The sequence below is a fragment of the Dipodomys ordii genome, unplaced genomic scaffold, assembly GCF_000151885.1.
Source record: "Dipodomys ordii isolate 6190 unplaced genomic scaffold, Dord_2.0 Scaffold1, whole genome shotgun sequence".
In the NCBI taxonomy this organism is placed as follows: domain Eukaryota; kingdom Metazoa; phylum Chordata; class Mammalia; order Rodentia; family Heteromyidae; genus Dipodomys; species Dipodomys ordii.
This window is the reverse complement of record NW_012267217.1, coordinates 21,564,476-21,588,858: the sequence shown is the minus strand read 5'-3', so window position 1 is coordinate 21,588,858 and position 24,383 is coordinate 21,564,476. Positions and strand designations below refer to the sequence as shown.

Genomic DNA, 24,383 nt, shown 5'->3' with positions numbered 1-24,383 from the left:
CTTGAGTCACAGCATCACTTCTGCTTTTCTTTATTTATGTGGTACTAAGGAAGTGAACCGAGGCTTCATGCACGCTAGGCAAACACTCTACCACTAAGCCACATTCCCAGCTCCTGATTTCATTTAGAAACAGTCAGTATTGCTCTCTAAGATTAGTTCCATTATGCTATTTTTCATATGTGCAATCATCATCATAAACTTTAGTGACTACTAGTTAACTTAGTAAAAACCTACATTATTCATTTCATATTTTGGTATTTTATTGGGGCTTAACCTTGGAGCCTGGGCACTGTCCTTTAGCTTTTGTGCTCAAGGCTGGTGTTCAAACACTTGAACCACACCTCCACTTCCAGCTTTTTGGTGGTTAACTGGAGATAAGTCTCATGGACTTCTCCCTCTGGATTGGCATTGAACCCCAGTCCTCAGATCCCAGCCTTCCAGGTAGTTAAGGTTATAAGCATGAGCCACTCATGCCCAGTTAGGGTTGGTTTTTAAATGCACTTCAACAGGTATCCTATGAGAATCCAAACATTTTCGTGATGGCTAATTCGTAACTTAAGAATTTATAAAATAATTTATAAAATGCAGTGCTCATGCAGTGAACTTAGAGGTAATTTGGCATTCCTACAGGAGTAAACTTCATCTCTTAAAGAGGTAGAAGAAGAACTAGACACACAGCAGCACAGAAGAGGTTTAATTTTTGCTTGAGAAAGCAGGTGTCACAGCAGACTGTTGTTATCAAAGGCTGAAATGGTGTCCATAAAACAGAAGAAAGAAAACACTTTAGATAGAAAACGTGTTTAGTAACTTAAAGGAGTAAAGGAAAGTGTCTATGTCATTTGCTTCTAAGTCATCTGAGCTTTGCACTTTGAAGAACAAAAACAAGTTACACACTGATGTCTTGAGTTGCTGTCGAGAAAGATAAGGACCCACCTGGAGAAACACTCTCACATCCACGCAACAGCTGCTTTTACTGGACTTTTTAACTACAGATTCTTACTTAGTATCATTTTTGGTAGTGTAATTCACTTTTTTAAACTATTTTAAAGTGTACAATTCAGTGATATTTAACACATTCCTAACATTGGACAATGCTCACTAGGCTCACTCTAGAACAATGTTTCATCACCTACATTTCATCATTGCTTTACTCAGTTATACTTTTCCCATTGTGCTGACCACCTACCAGGCTGCAAGCTTGTCTTCTGCTTCTGAACCTTTTCCTTTTTAAACTTTGGCACTATACGGAATACTGTGCTTCTGTTGTTTCTTTTAGTGCAGTCCATAGGAGGCTCCTGTTCCAATCAAGCAAAACAAAACAAAAAAGAACTGTTTTAGAATATGGAGAAAAGAAAAAGTCACAACCTGCAATAACATAGCTGCAAATACTGAACATTGAACAACAGTAACTTCTTCAAAAACAGTTATGATGCTGGGTGCTGATGTCTCATACCCAGCTATTCAGGAGGTTGAGATCTGAGGATTGTAGTTCGAAGCCAACCTGGGCAGTAAAGTCTGTGAGTCTCTTACCTCCAATTAACTGCCAACACAAACAAACAAACAAGCCAGAGGTAGAGCTACGGCTAAAGTGGAAGAGCATTTTCCTTGAGTAATAAAAGCTTAGGCTCTGAATGCCAAGTCCCAGGATTGTCACAAAAATACAAAACAAAACACAAAAACATGTTCATGATATAAGGCATTAAGAAAAAAGTCCTCATTCCCATGAAATGCCTCTTCTCCTTTAAAGATTAGTACATTTGTAGGTATTATTCAATTCAAAATTCACTTAAGAAACAGGCTGAGTTTTACATACCTCATCCTCGTTGGGGTGTAAGATGTAATAAAGCCAGGGGATCTCTGTTAACTTCTGCAACTCCACCTCCACAGAGTGTAAGGCACTGGATACCCGCTCTTCATGTGGAGACTCCAACTGCTACTCACCAGCAAGGAAAAAGCAAAACAAGTGGGTGATGAGCAGGGAGTATGATGAAAAGTACAGTGTGCTTATGTATTTGCAGGGGAGAATTCCAATGGTGTAATTCCTCTGACAAACGAACTCACAAGTCCAACTAAGTGAATACCAGAAAACTGGCATTTGAAAGGCGTAGCGGGAGAGCTCAAAAAAGGGAGTTAAATAAATGAAGAAAGGAAGAGGGGGAGAATGCAGTCATAATGTATATCCTATGAAATTAAGAAAACCAAAGAGAAGGGATGGATGGATTGGGAAGAATGGGGAAGGATGGTAAGGGGTGATATCAATCAAGATTCATACTTATGATCTGATTTGTTGAGTAGCAATTTTTCTGAACAACTACTTAAAGATAATAAAATATAATTTAAAAAATTGAAAAAAGGTGGTGAGAGGAGGAGAGGAAGTAATAGAGGTATGAATGTAATCAAAGTATGTTATATGCATGTTGGAATATCATAATATAATCCGTATACAATTAATATATGATAATAAAGAATAAAAAGCAAACCAAAACAATATTCAGTGATGACTTTCAATAGAAGAATTATGCTATTTTGGTGGATACCCTTACTTCTTAGTAAACTACTTTTTTAAAAAATAAAAATATTTTTAAAAAGACAAATGCTTGGGCTGGGAAGGTGGCTCAGTGGTAGAGCGCTTGCCTTGCATGCTTGAGGCCCTGGGTTCGATTCCTCAGCACCACATAAGCAAAAAGAAAAAAGCCAGAAGTGGCGCTGTGGCTCAAAGTGGTAGACTGCTAGCCTTGAGCTGAAGAGCTGAGGGACAGTGCCTAGGCCCAGAGTTTAGGCCCTGTGACCGGACCCCCCCCCCAAAAAAAAGACAAATGCTTTAATATTTTCATTTTTAAATATGTGGATGGATTTATTCAAATTCCTACATTCCAAAGCTGATATACAGAGTGACTTAATAATTTCAAAGAGAATGTATTACTTTTGGTGTTTCTTATATTTAATATCCTTTCCTTCTCCTCTCTTTCTTCCTCCTTCATTCTCATGCTTACAGAAGTAAGCTGTCTCATTATTTTATTTATATTTGTGCTAAAAATCATTCTGATTTCAATAGTTCACAACATAAATAATATTTTAAGTTGGTCAAAAACATATCATAAAAAGAACTACATAGAAATTTCCTAGAATATTAAAGTAATAACTGGGGCACTGTGGTTCATGCATATAATCCTTGCTACTCAGATCATGGTTTGAAGCCAGCCCAGGCAGAAAACTCCATGAGACTCCATCTCCAAGATAACCAGCAAAAAGCCAGAATGGAAGCATAGATCAAGTGGTAGAGCACTCAAGTAGTAGAGTTAAGCAAGTGTAAGGCCTTGAGTTCAAGGATCGGTACTGACAAAGGGGGAAAAAATTAAGATAATAAGTAAACTTGAACCTCAGAAAAATATATAGTAAAAAGTTATTATAAAAGTCACAGGAAAGCAAAACTCTATATAGTTAAAAATCTATAACAGCTTTTGGATACATTAAAGAAAATATAACTGCTTACCTATTATCTACATAAACCCTTCCAGAGGAGCTACTGAAATGCATTTCCACATTTAATAAATGAACAAATTAACACTGCTATGCACATAATTGTGAGGATGTTGATTGGACTCTACTCCTGGTCTTGTTACTACCTAACTATGCAAATATAGATGTCCACTGAATTTTACAATGCAAAGATCTGAGAGAGTATTATATTAATAAATGATATTACTATTTGTTAAGAACATTCTTTTTAAAGAACTGTTATTTTCCTTGTTATCCAAGGGGATTTTCTAGTAGTTAATAAAAAACATGGAGATTCTCCACCCTACTAGATAATGCTTACCATTTTCCTTTTTCCATTACCATTTACCATTTTCCTTTCACAAATGTTTTGTGAAATTGATAAAATTGTTTTATATATTCATTCTAAAAGTAAAATAATCACTAAAGTTTAGTTTCTCTCATATATAATCAATTCTTTATTATGATATAGTTATTTTCAAAGCTTTTGGTAACATTTCATTGGAATACATTTCAGGCCAAACATTTGAAAATGATGAGTTAAACACAGAGATGAGGGAGTCTTCTAATTTTAAACAATACAATAAATATGAATAGAGTTGGACAATGAGAGTACCTTTGGTATAAGGACAAAGTTTTGTTTGAACCAGAACATGTTTTTAGTTATTGTCAGATATGATCTGAAATGTGTCTCTATAAAACTTTTCCTGCCTGGTCAGAGTAGAGGCCGCCATCCCTTGTACCAAGGAAGCCCATTCCATTTCCTGAAGATGTAGAGGGGAGCACTAGCTCAGAGCAAAGGGACTCCCATGGCAGCAATCGGCTGGACCACATCCACCACGGGCAGAAATTCAAGCACACTTACTAACCAGCTGGCACCAACAACTCAGTCATCTAGTACAAAATGCACTATGATTTTAGTAATTTTTATAACTTTCTTTAGGTATACATTTGCCCTAGCCAGAGACAAAATTACTGTGAAAAGAAATGTTTTAAGATCATCTCCTACCAACCTATTAGGCAGTTACAACGAAGAGACAGCCAATGCCTTTGGCTTTCCACATAGACAACATATGTAAATATGCCACAATCAAACTCTAGGGGGCAACCAAATCTATGCTGGAACATTTGGGAAACACACACACACACACACAGTGGGAAACACACACACACACACACACACACACACACACACACACACACACACACACACACACACACACACAGGCTTTCCACATAGACAACATATGTAAATATGCCACAATCAAACTCTAGGAGGCAACCAAATCTATGCTGGAACATTTGGGACACACACACACACACACACACACACACACGAGAGGTCTTTTTAAAGAAAGGCTGACTTGACTCTGGGCTAGTATAAATGCTGAGGTCTGTGGCCATGGTTAAAATCAGACTTGCTTAAACTTGATTTCCAGGACCAAAATGAGTTAAACTAGGATGGTCATGAAATTTAATTTTTGAAATGCCATTTTACAAAAGTATCCTCTTATAACCAAATCTGCAGGACTGTATTCAAATATTAATTCAGAAACAAAACCCATGCTCTGCTTTACTTTTGTGCAGAGTACCTGAAGAGTATCTGCCACACTCTGTAAAGCTCTAGTCTGTCAAAGCTGATCAAGGATCAAAGGATGGTATAAAATCATGATGGCATCTCTGAGGGAAAACCTCTACTACTCCTGCTAGCCTGAAATAATAACTCTCAAGTTTAATCACATACTTTCTGCAAGGCAAAAGTATTGCCAAACAAGAAGTCCAGAGATAGATGCCAAGAGGCTGCTTTTGCCTTAGGATCTGGTCCATTTTGTTCCCTAATGAAGGTCAATTTCATCAGTCTTACATTATCAAACATTTCTTTTCCTTACCAATGGAACCCTGCCAACTAGCAAAGATTCTGTCTCATTATATAACGCCTTCACATTGATGGCTATTTCAGTGGCCGATTCTCTTGTAAGACTCTAGAAGAGAAGAAAAACAAACACAAAAACAAACACAAAAATTCTGTATCAAACTGAGATTTCATCATCAGTATTTACTTTGAATTGTATCCTCATGATTGAACTCACATCACAATTCTAAAAGTCTTCCATCTTTTAATTATAACACTTCATAGTCACATTTACCAATATGATTTCCTCTTCTAATTAAAACATCACAGAGCCAGAAAAATGTACTGATTATGATGAATATCATCAGGATCAAATCTCCTCTGTACAAATACATGTGCTAGACCAACATATATAACTCCACAAAGAAGTTAAATCAGCAATGTGCCCATGGCTCACACCTGAAATCCTAGCTACTCAGGAGGCAGAGATCTGAGAATTGCAGTTCGAAGCCAGACCAGGCAGTGAAGTCAGAGTCAGTTAAACTCTTATCTCCAATTAACTACCCCAAACCAGAAGTGTAGCTATGGCTCAAGAGGTAGACCACCAGCCTTGAGCAAAAAAACCATGGAAAAGTATGTAGGCCCTGAGTTTAAGCACCAGTACCGGCTGGCTGGCACAGAGTGAGAGGATTGGGGAGAAAGAAAATTATGTTTTGAAGAGCCATACAGAGATAACACTTGAACAACATGTATCTCAATCACTTGAAGTCTACTTATAAATGGACCTTTATTTCTGGATTTACAACAATTTGAAAAAAACATGAGCTACATAGCCTAGAAATTTTTTTAAGTTAAATAATTTAAAAAAAGGTGTATCACAAATGCATAAAATAATCAGGTAGATAACAGTCTACAACATTACTAATATAAAATATGTACCTACCTGTCATAAAAGTTAAAATTTATCAAAATATATGCACTGTATACAGACAAACCTTACATGATGCCATTTGCAGTTGGGAGGAATGCAAACAGAGATGCATTAAACCATCATTTCACATAGTTAACTGTGGAACCCATGGCCCACTGCAGTCACTGTAGAGCACAGGCTATTGCGATGTCAGCGGGCCTAAGGGTTGAGCATTCAAGGAGAACAGCAAGGGATACTAGACATGTCCACCTCACTACGCAGTTTCTAGTAAACTATGCATCACAATCAAAAGTGGCCTCTCGCTGGACACACCAGGGACTCACTCCTGTCATCCTAGCTATGCAGAAGACTGAGATCTGAGGATTGTTGTTCAAAGCCAGCCCACGCAGAAAAGTCCCTAAGACTCTTACCCCCAACTAACTATCAAAAAGTTGGACGTGGAGCTATATGTAGCAGAGCGCCAAAAGTTCATGCCTCTATACTAACTACTCTGGAGGCTAAAATTATGAGTATTTAGGTTCAGGGCCTGCTCAGGTAGAAAAGACTCTTATTTCCAATTAACTAGAAGAAAAAAGCCAGGTGTGGCTCAAGTAGTATAGCACCAGGCATGAACAAAAAATCTGAGTGAGAATTCAAAGCCTTGAGCTCAAGCCCCAATACCAGCAAAAAAAACCCAATTACATGCAGATTTTGAACTGGTTCAGGTTTGGCATCCTTAACCCTTGCATTACTCAAGGACTGACTGACTGACTTTCGCTGTCATTCTAATTACACTGCTTTTAGACTCTAATCTTGAGAACTAGCATCTACTTAAGTATTAACATAATTAATATATTTATTAAACTGAATAATTATAAAATAATACTACTATCTCTTCCCTCACACACACATACACAACTTCAAAAATGTATAAATATCTCTAATGAAATAAATGCCTATGGATGTTTTCTGGATGTTTTCTCAAGGTACAGGGGAGAAGGTAAAAGACAAAGGAAAGAAAGATGTCACAGTTGAAGGGGAAAGACTTAAAGAAAAATGGTGGCAAGTGATTATAAGGTAGAAAAAAAATGCTGGGTAGAATTTAGGGGCAGAAATTTTAAAATGGCAGAAAAAGTAAACAATTTGGCCACAGATTTGCCCTCTGCTTGTGGAAGAGTCTCAGAGACTACACAGGGCATGGCACAGTTTACAGTATTAAAGCATCTTGTAATACCAAAAGAATCTGTGGAATGAGAATTTACCATTAGATCCTCACCTCCGGACACCTTGGGTTGGCTTTGTTCAGGGCATGGGAACATGCGTTCACGGCATGGGCCAGTTCTTGTTCTAAGAGACAGTGAATGGTGGCTGCATCACAAATCCTGGAACGAAGCAAAACAACAAAATATCTTTGGGGAGTCTTGAGGCAATACACGTGAGACTATGAGTGAAGAAGACTGCACACATCCCTTATTGATGACACAAACAGCAGAAACATTGTAAAGACCAGACTTTCCCTGTATGAAAAGCCAGAAGCACAGTACCTAGTAATGAGTTCCTCTGCAGCCTGGGAGCAAAGCTGCATCTGGGACACCTCCTCTGTTAACAGGTCAGCGGCCTGGTGGATATACAAGTGTGTTCGCACAACTGGTTTACCAGAGTCACACTTCTGTTTATCTTCCCAAGATTTCAAAGTGCTCTCAAAGGCCTATTTAATAAAAACAGCGTTGCAGTGAATGAGACCCAGGGAAATGTACATTTAGATAGCATATGAAAATCTTTGACATTATGATTGCTTTTCTCTAATCTAGCACCTCATTAAATAAATCATCATGATAAAAAAGACATTTAAAAGCTTTTCAATGTATCATCACAAATAGAGTAATATGATCAATGGGGATGAATATGTCACTGGAAAGTTAATAAAAGGAATTTATTTCTCTTTCAATTTCAATCATCTTATCTCACTTTACTATTACTAGATAGTATGAATATTGTTAGCTTTATTTGTAAAGGGCTGGCATCAACTAAAATATATATATAGTGGGAAAGAGTGTGGAGACGGTAGAAAGATTCATAGCTGCTGGGGATAAGGCCAAGGAAGAGATAGAGGAACAGTTCGAAGTCTAGGGGACTTTGAAGACTGAATCTATTCTGCATGATACTACAGAGTAGATATAAGTCATCATACATTTGTCAAAACCAAGGCACATATCATAAGGAAAAATGTAAACTAGGACCTTAGTTCCTAATATATTAGTATTAGGGACTGGAGGCATGGTTCCAATAGTAGAAAGCCAGCTTAGCAAGCAAGCAGAACAAGCATGAAGGCCTGAGCTCAGTACTTCCAAAGAGTGGGGGAGTAAAAATTCTTTCCCAGTGCTGGTGACTCAGGCCTGTAATCCTAACTACTCAGGAGGCTGAGATCTAAGCATTATAGTTTCAAGCCAGCCAGAAGAGAAGTTCATGAGATTTACTTTCCAATTCATCAGAAAAATGGAGATGTGGTTTAAGTAGTGAAGTACCAGCCATGAAGAAGAAAACTAGTGAGCTTAAGCACATGAATTCAAGCACTCGTACCAGGAGGAAGTAAAATACACAAACATATGTATACATATATACATAAGTATATACATGTGCATATGTATATATGTACATGAATATGCTATATATATGTATTATTTTATCAACTGTAACAAATATACTGATAACACAAAATGTTAACAGGGGAATTTATGTTACTAGGAAGGGAGTACAGGGAAACAGAATTATCTTTACTTTCTGCTCCATTTTTTTTTCTATTAAACAGAAACTGTTCTAAAAACTGTTGAACTTAACACGAAAATCAATAGATATTTGTTGGTGTTTACAACATGTGACTAAAATGTCAGATTTAAGAAACACTTCAAATCTTTCCTCAGGTTTTCTATTTTCACACAAATTTAATACTTAAAATAAAAACAGCTTGATGGCATTCTGGAAGAAATGTTTTGTTACATACTCTGTCCCTTGTTAGCATCTGAGCTCTGTTTTTATGCACAATTTTGATAATCCCTGGAGGCTGGACCCATGCTTCACCATCCACCTGCACTGGCAATCCCTCATCGCCAAATATAGTAATTTTTACCGTACGACACTGAAATAAAACAAACACATGATTTTAGAGTAGAAGTCATCTATGAAACCAGTGCAGTTTAAGTTGGACTTCCAGTGCACCGTGTGAAATGGAAGGCTCTAGTTTATAATGACACCATAATCACCAGTATGACAAGCAGTCAGTGTTGTATTGAAGCAGACCAGCAGAGGTGTCATCTAGAACACTGTCCCCACACTCTCTGACCCAAGAAGTACAGTCTGGTTTGATTATAGAGAAACTGACCTGGGCTATTCTGTGATGCTGCAGTTTTATGACTCTTGAAACTGCCATTTGCACACTGTCAAATATTGCAACAACTTCCAGGATCTTGTCATCAAATGATGGTGCAGCAAATATCTGAAAGGCATTACATTTTCAGAGAAGGCTTTAGGTTAAAATGGCACACTGGGCAGTTTAAACCCTGCACAGTACATGTATTTACAAAAACAAAAGCAAAAAATAGTGAGCAAAAAACCTAAATAGTAGGACATAATAATCCAAGGGGAAAAAAAAGTCACTGAAGGTAGATTTAAAATAAACTTAAGCCAGGTGCCAGTGGCTCAGGCCTGTAATCCTAGCTACTTGGGAGGCTGAGATCTGAGGATTGTGGTTCAAAGCCAGCCTGGACAGGAAAGTCCATGAGACTCATATTTCTAAATCACCAGAAAATTGGGAGTGGCACTGTGGCTCAAATGGTAGAGTGCTAGCCTTGAGCTTGAAGAGCTGAGGGACAGTACCCTGGCCCAGAGTTCAAGCCCTACGACTGACCAAAATAAATAAACAAATAAAGTTATTTTTGAAAGCACTCTAGAGTATTGCACTTCTAACTGATTCATCTGTAAAAATGCATCAAGCATCTGTCACATATAACTCAGGTGTCAGGAAAAGTGATACATGTGATTTTAGGCAACCTGAAAAGACACAAAGGTGATACTGTTTTATAGGGTAAAATCTAGTGGACATACAATTCAGCTCCCCTGGTGTGTTCTGGTATTTGAGCTTGAACTCAGGGCCTTGTGCTCTAGACCTGGTGTAAGCGATATGCATAGGCACCTTACATCTTACAATAACTGATTAGGGCATTTGGGAGTGTGGAATCAGAAACCTTGGAGGATAAAAACATGTAGACTTACTCTAAAATTAAATTTACAGTATATTATTTTCTCCTGGTTACTCTCTCTTAAGATATCATAAATATCTACAACTGAAAAATACGCAGTGCAAAGGAGTACCTTATTTAAAACCCACACTGAGAACATCAGGACACAAATTTGCTAAACCTAGTTATTGTAATTGGTATTTTCAGATTACCTGAATTTAAACCCTATTTCTGCTACTTACTGTAGAATCTTTGCCTCAACTGTTTTGGTGGTAAAGTTTAGATGAAAAGTGCTGGATGTACTGTGCTGAGTATACAACTCACTAGTAGAGGGTTTGCTTAATAAGCACAAAAGCCTAGGTTCAAACCCCAGCACTGTCACCGTCCCTCCCCCCTCCCTCCTTTCCCCAAAAGAAAATCCCTTGTGGATATTAAAAAATATGAAACTCAAAGGACATATGTGACTACAAGGTATGTAGCCAAGGAACATCAGCTTTATTTATCTTAATCTTGTTAGTTTCTCACCTTCAAAATATTTAAGACTGATGGTGACGTACTGGCAAAAAAATAAAATACTGACTACTAGTTTTTCATACTTTAATAGCATCAGACTATGTTCTTTTTTTTTTTTTTTGGTCGGTCATGGGGCTTGAACTCTGGGCTTGGGCACTGTCCCTGGGCTCTTCAGCTCAAGGCGAGTGCTCTATCGCTCGAGCCATAGTACCACTTTCGGTTTTCTAGTGGTCTATTGGAGATGAGTCTCAAGGACTCTCCAGCCTGGGCTGGCTTTGACCTATGATCCTCAGATCTCAGCCTCCTGAGTAGCTAGGATTACAGGTATGAGCCACCGGCACCAGACCAGAATATATTCTTATCATGAACTTTACACACACTTTACTATTTACTGAGTACTGAATCCCTGCATGTCCATTTAAGAGTCTTAAGACCTATTATAGCATTATATCAGAAGCCTCAAGTAAAAACCATTGTCTGCTGAGTCTTCAAAGATCTTGCCAACACCTCATCTATATCGTTGTATCAACTTCAGTAATTGTTCCTTCTCTTTCATCCTTTTCAGAATAATTGTTTTTGTGAGGTCATGATTTTCTCTTTTTTTCAATATTGGGAAATATGAAAGGAATAAAAATAACCCTCAATCTTACTGACTTAATGAATCTACTCGATACAGCTAAAATTAAAAATAGTTATCATGTAAATATAAGTTGAGAAACTTAAAAGGACAGAAAATTATTATGGTGGGCAGAATAAAGCCCCACTCCATCTCAAAAAATGTCATTGTGTTAATTCCTGGACCTATGAATATGTCACCTCATATGGCAAAAAGAACTTTGCAGATGTGATTAAATGATAGACCTTGACATGGGTGGATGGAACAGGATGCTGTGGGGGCCCAATGTCATCACAAGGTCATTAAAAGTGAACAAAGAAGGCAGGACAGAAGACCTCAGCAACAGAGTCTGAGATGTATTCAACCTGCCTTGTTAGCTTAGAAGACAAAGGAAGAAATGTGGGTAACCTCTAAAAGTTGGGAAGAGCAACAAATATATAGTCCCCCCAGAGCCTCCGAAAAGGACACAGCCCAGCTGACACCTTGATTTTAAGCCCAGGGAGACCATGTCAGACTTAGCACACAGAGCTGTAAGATGATACACATGTATTAAGTTACTAAATTTGTGTTGATTTGTTATAGCAGTGGAAAAGTAATACAACCATGAAATTACAAAGTAAAAAACTTCTCTTTTTAGCTCCTAAATTTCCTTTTCCAAAGTAGATTTTTTTTGTCTTTACCCCCGCTGCCCCAAAAATCATCACTTACATCTCAGGATAAGAATTAAAGAGTAGTAGAAAACTAAAGGTAGATCCTTATATATCACCCTGCTCCAGAATCAACTCCAAATGGATCAAAGACCTTGAAGTCAAAGCAGACACTCTGAAAACATTACAGGATGGAATAGGAGAAACCCTAGGTCTCCTTGGCTCAGGCCAAAATTTTCTGAATAGAGACCTGGAAACACAACAAATCAAAGAAAGATTGGACAAATGGGATTGCATAAAGTTGCAGAGCTTCTGCAGGGCAAATGACATAGCTAGCAAGATCAATAGAAAGCCCATGGATTAGGAGAAGATCTTTACTAGCCATACAACGGACAAGGGTCTCGTATCTAAAATATACTTGGAACTCAAAAAATTAAACCCCCCAACAACAAATCCTCAAAGAAACAACTGCCCAATAAATAAGTGGGTGAAAGACTTAAAGAGAAACTTCTCTGAAGAAGAAAGATGGCCAATAGACACATGAAGAAATGTTCAACATCCCTAGCCATAAAAGAAATGCAAATCAAAACAACATTGAGATATCACCTCACTCCAGTTAGAACGGCAAAAATCAAGAACTCTAACAACAGATGCTGGAGGGGATGTGGACAGAAAGGAACCTTACTTCATTGTTGGTGGGAATGTAAACTTGTTCAACCACTTTGGAAAGCAGTATGGAGGTTCCTCAAAAGACTTCACATAGAACTCCCCTATGACCCAGCAATCCCACTTTTGGGCATTTACCCAAATGTTTACAAACAAGACCACACTAAAGCTACCAGCACAACTATGTTTATTGCAGCATTATTTACCATAGCTAAGATCTGGAACCAACCCAGATGCCCCTCAGTAGATGAATGGATCAAGAAAATGTGGTATATATACACAATGGAATTCTATGCCTCCATCAGAAAGAATGACATTGCCCCATTTGTTAGGAAATGGAAAAACTTGGAAAAAATTATATTAAGTGAAGTAAGCCAAGCCCAAAGAAACATAGGTCCCATGGTTTCCCTTATTTGCAATATCTAGTATATGTATGAGTCAAGCGGAAAAGGTCAGATAATGTGATGTCAGGAAAATGAACCCTTAGATATGTATTTTAATGTTTTTTTCTTTCATGCATTTGTTTCTAACGCATTTATAAGATTATCTCTTTGTTGCTTTGTATGTCCCTCCCCCACAGTATAACCCCTGCTTTCACTATATTTGATGTCAGTATAACTTGTGGAGGAGATGGGGAAAAACCAGTTGTTTAAGGATACAGGTGGACCTGTTGCAACAATGAGAAGCACAAGTTGTCATGTCCAAAACGAGCTTTACAACGTCGGTGGGGGGGGAAGGGGGGGAAGGAGAAGGATTGGGATTGGGGGGGGAGGGGGAGGCTGGGAAGGGATATGAAGGGTAAACAAAGGAGGAGGCTGCAATGCTTGGTAAGAAATGTACGCATTATCCTGCCCATGTAATTGTAACCCCTCTGTACAGTATGTTCACAAATAAAATAAAACTAAATTAATTTAAAAAAAGAATTAAAGAGTATATCCATGAAAGCTTGTTGAAAGATTCTTAAACAAATCTGTTCTATGCCTCATCTTCCTAGTGTAAATTATCCTAAAATAAACCTAAATTAATAGGAAAATGTACATTTTCTAAAACAAAAAGAGAAGAATTCCTTTATTATTGAGGAGGCAAACTCTTGACAGCTGCTATACTACTTACATCATCCTCTTTGGTTCCACCCCAGAAGTTGGTACCTCCAGCATAGCTGGGGATGTTCAGCACAGCGATGCCTTGCAGACTGGGAAGAGGTATGTACTGCCCATCACACTGCAAGGCAAAAGGCTGCGAGGTCAGATGGAAAAGCAAAAACATTCCTTTACTAAGATCCTAAAAGTTAGACTCATGGAGGAGAGAGCAAAGTATAATGTTTGTTCTCTTGTAAACACATTCCTACACATGACAAAGGATTCAACCTTATTTTTTCTTAATTAAAAAATTTTGAAAGTATACATAAATAAAGCAGAAATTGTTACAGAAAACTGAATCTTTTTTTAAAAAGGAGTTTTTTTTTTTTTCCCCTCCCCAGGTCAGAACACATTTTCCCTTTGAATCTTGTTTCTCCTTCATATTATGGTCCTCACTATGCCTGTTTCAGGCATCTTGCAGGAAGTGGACTGTGGAAGGGCAGGCACTGGTCCTGCCCCTGGCACCCTGTGCCTCTCATGACCCCTGGCACACTGATAATATTCTATAATAACTAGATTATATTCTATGAGTGGTGAGGCTCAAACTGAGTGCTAGCTGGGTGACTCCAGTTACGCCCAGCTACCTGGAAAGTAGAAATCAGAAAGGTCACAGTTCAAGGCCAATCCAGGCAAAGAATTTACAACGTCCTATATCTCAACCAATATCTGTGTACACACCTGTCACCTAGCTACTTGGGAGATTAAGATGGGAAGGACTGCAGTTTCAGGCCAGCATAGACAAATGGTCGATGATTTTGTTTGATTGTGGACTAATACACATTTTCTGAGCATGTTTTTAAGGCAGGCAAGCCTAAGCTATGATGTTTGATAGTTTAGGTGCAATCATAAACATTTCCACTTATTGTATTTTCATCTTTACAGTATGTTTATTAATCCTGTCATAAGTTAAGGAGCATCTGTGCTTACCAAATTATGCTGAAGAACTATGTACCTGTATGTTTCTGCCCCAAAACAGGGTTAGGTACTACATTAACACTTAGGGTAAAAGACAGGATACAACTTCTTATGTGTTCTTGAGGAATGTGGCTGACTGGGGATATGGATCGCCTCAGTTGCCTGGAGATGGGACTACGGAGGATAGCACTTTGAAATGTGAGCCTCCCCAGTAATTTCTATCTGATTATCAAATCATGACAATTCAACCCACCTAACTGCAGAGTTGTATTTTTTTTTTTTTTAGTGAAAAAGTAATGGGCTTAACTTTACTATGACATTCTGTTAATAAGCGACCTGGGTACCTCTTTCAGCCCACATTCCAATGTTAAGGTAACACCCAAATTATAATGCTCAGATTACAGCATTTATGACTCTGTATGAATGGTTTGCTTTAATTTAAAATATCTGGTTATAGAAGGATATAAGCTAGGAAAGGCATGTCTTTCATCCAAAATAGGGGGCTCAAAAATTAGTTGATCTGAGGATCAAGGTTCTAAACCAATCCAGGGCAGGAAAAGTCCAGGAGATTCCAGTTAACCACCAAAAAGCTAGAAGTAGAGCTGTGGCTCAAGTTTTAGAATATTAGCCTTCAGCACAAAAACTCAGGGATAACTTTCAGCCCTGAGTTCAAATCCCTGGACTGGCACAAGATAAGAGTAATAATAATATTTTAATTATTAATAATTTTAATGTTATTAACAATAAATTTATATAAAGTAAAAATTGTATTTATTACAGGGATTTGTGAAGTTTGGGGGAGTACTGAGTTAGAAAACTTAACTGAGGACTTTCTGTCCATGACAGACCCTATGTTTAATGCAGTCCCCTGATCTACTTTGTTGTGGGACACTGGTGCACCAAAGTAGCCCCACTTTCCAGAGTTAATGACGCTGTTCACATGCAGTGCCTGAACTTCTTTAGTATCAAGGAGACCCCTACTTCCATTTTTATCCATCAACATTTAATCACAAATCAAGAGGAATTTAGGCTCAATTAGCTCTCATGTATGAAATTCTTTTTCTAAGTAAGATCATTTGAAATGTACTGCCTTCAGAATGCACTCACCTCAAGTTGAACCCTTTGTTCTAAATTCTTGTAGGATCTCTGTAATAATTCCCGAGTACCAAGGACTCCATACCACATCAAGTTTTTGGTTCGGCTCCTGAAAACAAATATTGGTGAGCCATCTCAAGAAATTGATTCATTACACCCCTTAAAGGCAGAGCAAGCACAAGAGACAATAAATGAAATTCAAGTAAAATCTCCTTCCTGTAATAACATTATTTTGAAGTTACCTGCATTTTTCAGGGTGCTCCTCTCTCTTATTATTAAATTCTAATGAAATTTTGGCATCTAATCCAATTCCAAAGTAATTGTTCATGACACATTTTTCTGAATAGCCATCTCTATGTAAATAAGGGAAAGTACATAAAAATTAATCTCAGGTTGATTATAGAAATTACAATTTGTTCACAAAAGAGCACTCAAAACCACTTACACTTCCATTTCTTGCAAAAGATTGCGAAGTTCAGCAGAAATCACATGACCTATATGTGTTAAGTTATGTGCACAAGCATAGTACATGTGACACAAGACAACGCAAAGGCCATACCTTACTTTCATACTAAACTTCAACAAGCTGGAGTCTATCTGTCTCCTAAATAGGTGGCTCATCATATGGGCAAACAAGGAGGATTTGGGGAGGGTCTTGTAGCCAGATGGCTATAGCATTCTTTCTGGTCATTAGAAAGTCCCTTCTTCCACTTCAACTTTTAACAATGAACAAAATTTATTGTGCAAAAAAAGCTACTAGAATTAATCTATTCTTTTAAATATTTCCTGAAGTTTAAAATGTAGCACTGTCTATATGGAGTGTGATTGCAAAAATGAGATAAAAGCAAAATAAAAAGTGAAAATGAAACGCTGGGCTTGGTGGTACATGTCTGTAACCCCAGCACTCAGGAGGATGAGTCAGGAGGATCATGAATTCAAGGCCAGCCTGAGCTATCCAGTGAGATGTTGCCTCAAAAGAAAAAATAAAAAGAAGTAGCTGGCAAAAAAATGTTTTAGGAAAATTCTGAGAAGAAAATAAATCAAAGTGGTAAGAAAATCTAGGTGCTGGTGTGGAAAGATTGGTTTGATGAGAGTGGTAAGAAGAATATCATGAACACTAGTTTAAGGAAACTTTAGTAAGAGACTCCAGGGAAAAATGAATGCCAGAATGTTACTCTAAAAGGAAATAAGAGGGCCCTGGAGTCCAGTAAATTTCAAGGGCTCAAAGTCCTCATTATTATCTGAAATTTCAAAGATTTTCTGATCCCTTCTTTCATATATAAAGCCATATAAATGGTAACACATTCAAAATTTATAAACAATGGAAAGAAGAAAAGCCAAAACAAAGTAATCAAGAAAGCACTGCCTTACATTGAATCTAGGTCAGGGTCGATAAACGGTGTTGCACCAAAAGGATCGATGTTTGCTAGTAGCATTTTGTTGATAATAGAGCTCCCAGCAATAGAGGCAGCTAATCCTGCTCTTAAACCTGAGCAGAAAGAGAAGCACAGACAGGAACACATGTGAAGACAGAACCCATCCATTCCAGTTCATCACAAACAGCTTGCTCCTAAAGTAGGGTTTTCTGGGCCAGCTCATCTCATTAACCAAAACTAAGAACTATGCTATTTATGAATATGGGGCCTCTGAAACTCCCAAATATCTAGACATGATTATAAAGAATTAAGGAGAAGGCTGGCCACTCACACCTATAATCTAGCTACTTAAGAGGTTGAGCTCTGAGGATTGTTGTTCAAGTCAACCCAGTCCATGAGACTCATTTCCAATTAGCAGCCAAAAAGCTGGAAGAGATGAGGCTCAAGTGGTTGAATACCAATCTTCATTTAAAAAAGCCAAGCCAGTGCTTGAGGTTTTGAGTTCAAGGCCCAGTACCTGTACCAGTACAAAAAAAAATTAAGGAAATAAGGACTTTGAAAGTATTGCTTGGAGCAAACAATACTGTGGCGTCTATGAGGAATTTACAATAAAGGCTGAATTACCTTAAATCACAGAACACAGATAATAATATGCAATTTAAAAACCTAAGAGAATTAAGAAGGTAAAAACTCAGTACGGCTATCAAGAACAAGTAGCAAATATGAGTTTTCAAAGAACATAGTTTTGAATACAAAAAAAAGTTATCCTTCATGTCAATATGCAAAACATCAAATGCATATCAACTGGATTCTCCTAATTCATTATGGTATTCAAGGTTACTGAATTTTATGATCTACATAACTTAATATGAAGGCTATCAACACAAGTCTGGGAAGCAGGTCAAGTGACAGGGGCCTCAGGAGATAAACAAAAAGGATAGAAGAGTGAACAAAAAGCATGCCACTCTGTTGGGAAACACTAGAAAATTAGAAAAACAGGACTTTGCAAAAACTCCTACTCTCAACAATGCATTCTTCTTACTGGGTTATTATCATCCATTCTTTTATTTTATTTCATTTATTTTTTTGTAAGTCATGGGGCTTGAACTTGGGGCCTGAGTACTGTCCCTGAGTTTTTCTGCTCAAGGCTATCACTCTACCATTTTGAACCACAGTGCTACTTCTAGTTTTCTGGTGGTTAATTGGAGATAAGAGTCTCAGAATTTCCTGTTCAGGCTGACTTTGAATCTCAATCCTCAAATTTCAGCCTCCTGAGAGGCTAGGATTATAGGTGTGAGCCATCAGCACCCAGCTCTTACCCATTGTTTTAACTAGTAATATGTAGTTGGTTATAAAATAATCAAGATGGGTAGAGACTGTGAAGATCAAGGTTGGAAGCCAACCTAGATCTTTTTCAGTCCTACTTGGAAAATATTTATGTTAAAAAAAAAGGCTGGGAATGTGGCTCAAGTGTGAGACATTGAATTCAAACTAGATTATCCAGGGGTGAAGGGGAATGTAGAGGTGAAAAGCCATCTCCTATCTGCCCTACAGGAACTCATTCCTTTTCATGTCTAAATAATAATCCAGTGTGTGTATATACTTCTTGTCAATCTATGCATCACCTCATGTGTATTTGGGTTATTTCCCCTTTGAATTTTTAATAGTCATGGAAAAGTTCTCATTTAGAAATAATTTTCAGTTCTCTTGGATAATATACCTAGTATATTGATTGACTGATTTTATGATAACTCTGTTCAATTTTTTTAAAGTGTCAACATGCCTTTCAGAAGGACTACACCATTTTACATTTTGCTTACATAAGTGGAAATACCTATTCAGCTCCGCAGCAATTTTGTCACATCCTTGCCAAGATTTGTTATTCAATCAAAGTCTATCTCAGCTGCATCAAATAAGCTGGCATAGTGTATTTTTGCTTCCACTCACCTCAAAATATTTTCTCTAGTTTCCTCTATAACTTTTTCTTTGACCTATACATGTCCACATACCTGACCTATACCTGTTTATTCCCCAAATCTTATTTTCTTATTGATTCCTACTTTTACTCCATTGTGGTGGGAGAACATATTTTTAGGCTAAAATGTCTATAGAAAGATGAATGGCTTAAACTCAAATGGAAGCTGCAAAGATATGTAAAGGTCATAACAGTTAAAAATCAAATTTACTTTGAGTACTTAATAATCCAGAATCCTAGGCCAAACGCTAAAACTGAGAATTTCCCAGGGCCCAGAGACAGTAAGTTTTAATATTTCCTACCTGTTTATGACATATAGAAGAAATTCAGGACCTGGATTTTTACAGCCAAGTACACCAGGGACATTCTCTTAAAGGTATGTTTATCTTTAAGACCACATTTCTATAGTTCATGGAAATAAATGCACATTTTCACAGACAGACTTAAAAATAGACCATGTTTCAGAATCTGTATTACCTGGGCAAATTATTCTAGTATTGAGAACTGGGAGGTTTTCTTTGGTGGCAGTCACTGCTGACCCAGGAACAGAATCAGCGTGGAGACAGCCACGATATGCCCTGGCATCTGGGGACCGAGGCGCAGTTCTTACTGTTGGCAAAAAGTCCACATTATAAAAATAATGATGATGATACTGTCTTAATGGTATTATACTATGTAAGTTTCATTTACATATAAAATATACTTCATATTAAAAATTACATGTATTAAAATTATGTATTTACTTGGTTATACGTAATTTTTATGTACAATGATATATTGATAAAGGCATAGGACAAGCAAACATCTATAAGTTTGAGACATGAAAAAACAAAATATCTATTTTAAAATCAATCACTGGGAGTGAAAATATTAATTGTACTTATCTATTCATTGGCTATTTCATTTTCATTTTGTTAAGATACTCTGGAAGGAACCAACTGAGGCAGATGTCCTGGTCTCTCTGATCTGAAACTGATGATGTTCAATAGAATATAGATGTCTATCATAACTACAGTACACTCAAGTTGAATGTGGCTATCCCATATTGAAAGACAACTAGAAAATCTGAAGCCTGATGATTCTGAAAATGACACATATGTGTTCTTATGTACACTACAAATATAAGCCTTTTCCTATTGAGTGAATGATATTTAACTGATGTAACTCCCAGAGCTAAGCGTGAAACAGGAATTAATCATGTTCCTAAAAATAGAAGGAAACATAGTATTTATTTTCAAATCCATGTACTTTCCCTACCCTTCTCAATGATTTATTCAAAATGATGATCTACCCCAGTTGTATTTTAATCTTGCAAAAGCATAGTGTATTTAAAAATTATCCGAAAACATAATTACACTCAAAGAAAACAACAAAAGGGAAAGTTTAATTCTGCCTAAACTGTATTAGCTTAAGGAAGTGCAAATAGTACCTTTAACTAATTTAGAAGCTATTGGAAGGTATTAAAAAAAACAGTAATACTCAAATTTAATTTTACAGTACTCTAAAACTTAATTCTCTTCACTCTCCTTCAGATTAATTACAAACTAACTATATTAACCTTATACTTTATTGACTCTATTTAAAACAGTCCTGTTTCATTAAAGGAAAGTATCAGAATAGCCACTCTCTTCTCTTTCTTTCTTCACAAACGGGGCTTCTGGAGCTAATTTCTAATTAAAAAAAACTTTTGATATTCATCTTTGATAAAAAGCAGGAACTGTAGCAATGACTAAAACTAATGTTCTATTCCAAGTGATTAAATTAGTGTTTCTAGGTTCTTCGTAATTAAAATATCTCATTGATCACACAAATATACTGTACTTCTCTTATCTGAGACCTGCACATTGTCATAACATTTAATAATGATTAGGAAGTGTGCTTCAACAAAGTAATAATTTTTTCCCAAAACTTCACTATAGACACACTTTCGCTATTGCTCTTGATTTCCAATAGGCTGGCCCTTCAATGAAAATTAAGATCAACTATGGTATCATTAAAGTCTCTTAAATCTACCCCTTGCATGACCCATCAAGTAAGTTTAGATATGGTATACAGTCTTTTCTCATCTCAAAATATTGTCTCTAATTCCCTTTGTATTTTCTTAGGTGTAACCAGAGAAACACAAGGTTTGAAATCAAGTGAGAGACTGTTAGAGGAATGAAGGCTAGGCAGTGTTTTTAGGACAGGATGCAATGAAGAGTACTTGTAGCACCATAGGGACAACACATAAAAGAAAAGCTCCACAATAGGATTTATCTTAAAAGCAGTGAAAACCTGGTACAGAACTGTACTTACTTATTTAGGCAGTAGTGGAGATTGAACTCAGGGGCTCATGAAAAATTATCCCTTGTGTCATGTCAGACTTTTTGCTTCTGAACTGGTTTTTTAGATAGGGTTGTGAGTTTTTGGTCAGGTTGGCTTTGGAATTCAGTATTCCTATCTCTATCTCTTGAGTAACTGGAGCACAGTTAAACGGACCACTACACTTGGCTTGTTTTAGACACAGGCTCTTTTGGATTGTTTGTTCAGGCTGGCCTTGAAATGCAATTCTATCTCTTCTCAAGTAGCTAGGATTACAAAACATGCACTACTGCATGCAGCTGAAATTACTTTTGTTGTTGTTTTTTGGTCCGGTCGTGGGGCTTGTACTCTGGGCCTGGGCGCTGTCCCTCAGCTCTTCAGCTCAAGGCTAGCCCTCTACCACTAGAGCCACAGCGCCACTTCTGGCTTTTTTCTTTTTGCTTACGTGGTGCTGAGGAATTGAACCCAGGGCCTCAGGCATGCAAGGCAAGCGCTCTACCACTGAGCCACCTTCCCAGCCCCACTTATTTGTTTTTTTAAGATAATTTTTTAATTGTTATTATAAAGATGATGTACAGAGCAGTTACAGTTACCTAAGACCGGGAATGAGTGCATCTCTTTTTGGAAAAAATTAGTTTTTCTCTTGGGTCCCACCCATAAGTTGTAGAATTCATTTTCCACAGTGTCCAGTAAGTACCACTGATGCATTTGTTCACCTGTGTCCCGCCATCTCTGTGTGGAACTGCTTTTTAAACCAATCATAAAGCACCACACAAATGCCATATACACATATATATAATAGTGTCCTAATAGTTTCCTGGGCACTCACATATAGTAACTTACTTAACCTCGACCACAGCATTGGCATGTTATTTATAATCCATATTGTACAATAAGAAAACTACAGGGAGATTTTACACTGTCAGCTCAAGTCCATAGATAACAAATGTCAAAGAAAAAGTTAAATGAAAATCTCAATGCAAGTCTATAATTATAATGCAAGATATAATCATGTTGACTTTCCATGTGTAGCAGGTACTTACTTTCACATAAGCTCATCTTTACTAATACTTTCCTTTCTGCTTTGTTTGATCCCAGTAAATGAAAAACATTTTGCTTATACAACAAATATTAAAAATATAAATTCATCTTCCATTGAAAAAAAGAGAATATTTTTCAAGCAATAATATTGATTTTTTTCTGGCAAGAATAATTTCAAAAAAGAAAGGTTACATTAATGTCCTGTGGGCTTAAAGTTTGATTTAGTAACAAGGAATAACAGGCTAGAAGTCAGTCAATGAATCTCAAGGGCTGCTGAACCACTTATAGTCCAAATTTGGGGCCATAGGGACCTGCAGCTTCTCTAAAACTCCTAAAGAAGTCTGAGGACTAAAGTATGGGTAGCTTAGGTGTTTCTTCCTCTTCCTATAGGAAAGCAAAAGTATTTATCTTTAATCCTGCTACCTTCTTTAGGGAATGTGTGAGAGGACTGTATAAATAGTCTAAATAATCTGTTACTTTTGTTACTTTAATGTTTGTGAAGAGCTAAATTTGAAGAGCCATGTTTTACGTTTCAAAAAACTTTTTCAAAAATAAAAACAAAGGGCTGGGAAGGTGGCTCCATGGTAGAGTGTTGACCTCACATGAATGAGGCCCTGGGTTCAATTCCTCAGCACCACATAAACAGAAAAAAAATTCTGGAAGTGGTGCTGTGGCTCAAGTGGTAGATCGCTTGCCTTGAGCTGAAGAGCTCAGGGACAAACAAAAACAAAAACAAAGACCCCAAAGAGCTGGATACTAGCACCTCAAGTCTGTAAGTCTAGCTACTTATGAAGCTAAGATCTCAATTTCAGGTTCAAAGCCAACCTGAACAAGAAAGTCTGTGAGCCTCTTATCTCCAATTAGCTACCAAAAGTCTCTTAGTGGAATTGTGGCTCAAGTGATAAGAGTGCCAGCCTTGAGTGGAAGAAGCTAAGGACAGCACCAAGCCCTGTGTTCAAGCCCCAATACTGACACAACAAAGAAACAAATAAATATTAAACCACAAATAGTCCATTTTACACTGATTTGCCTTTTGAAAACTGAAAGCAAAATGGCATCACCTTGAATTGCAAAACAATGGTGTCATAGTTTTCCTACCAGTGAGCGGCTCTCTGTTATCATCAGCTCTGGCTTCATCCTTAGGCCCATCTAGGCCTGCTCCATGGGGGTCGCAGGGCTGGCTAGCTGGCTCCCACGGCCCGACTGTTGGCTCCTCCATCACTTTAAGTGGGAAGAAGATATGTACGTTTGCATAAGTGAAAACCAACCCATTCATAGGCAAGATACAATTAGGAAAGAAAAATTAAGAGATCAAAAAACTAGCAAATAAGTACTATGTGGTAATAAATTTGAGGGTGATGCTTGTAAGTATAGAGATAATAAAGTTGTTAAATTTAATATTTACAAGAATAAGAACACCACAAAAACTTTACACAATGAAATGACAGTTCTATTATAAGACACAATCTTCGAAGAGTTTTTTGAACATTAATTACTCTTAATTAACTTTTTATCACCAAAATTCAAAGAGAAATGCATCCTATTAATATAAAAATTAAAATGTGGTAAAAGCTCATATATACTGTGGAAAGCAGAATAAACAT

The 24,383-nt window shown here is 37.3% G+C and overlaps 1 protein-coding gene across 3 annotated transcripts in view; it reads right to left on the bottom strand.

Annotated features, from left to right (window-relative positions):
• Dgkh (diacylglycerol kinase, eta) overlaps window positions 1-24,383 on the bottom strand; it is a 147,885-nt gene that overhangs the window by 7,205 nt on the left and 116,297 nt on the right. For all 3 annotated transcript variants that reach the window (XM_013028420.1, XM_013028348.1, XM_013028480.1), the window contains 13 exons: window positions 23,878-24,000; window positions 19,915-20,046; window positions 17,458-17,575; window positions 16,329-16,439; window positions 16,099-16,195; window positions 14,051-14,158; window positions 9,640-9,753; window positions 9,262-9,396; window positions 7,805-7,968; window positions 7,537-7,642; window positions 5,388-5,480; window positions 1,814-1,933; window positions 1,187-1,295 (listed from right to left, as the gene is read on the bottom strand). In XM_013028420.1, the coding sequence (XP_012883874.1) occupies window positions 1,187-1,295; window positions 1,814-1,933; window positions 5,388-5,480; window positions 7,537-7,642; window positions 7,805-7,968; window positions 9,262-9,396; window positions 9,640-9,753; window positions 14,051-14,158; window positions 16,099-16,195; window positions 16,329-16,439; window positions 17,458-17,575; window positions 19,915-20,046; window positions 23,878-24,000 (1,530 nt within the window). The remainder of the gene's footprint in view (window positions 1-1,186; window positions 1,296-1,813; window positions 1,934-5,387; window positions 5,481-7,536; window positions 7,643-7,804; window positions 7,969-9,261; window positions 9,397-9,639; window positions 9,754-14,050; window positions 14,159-16,098; window positions 16,196-16,328; window positions 16,440-17,457; window positions 17,576-19,914; window positions 20,047-23,877; window positions 24,001-24,383) is intronic.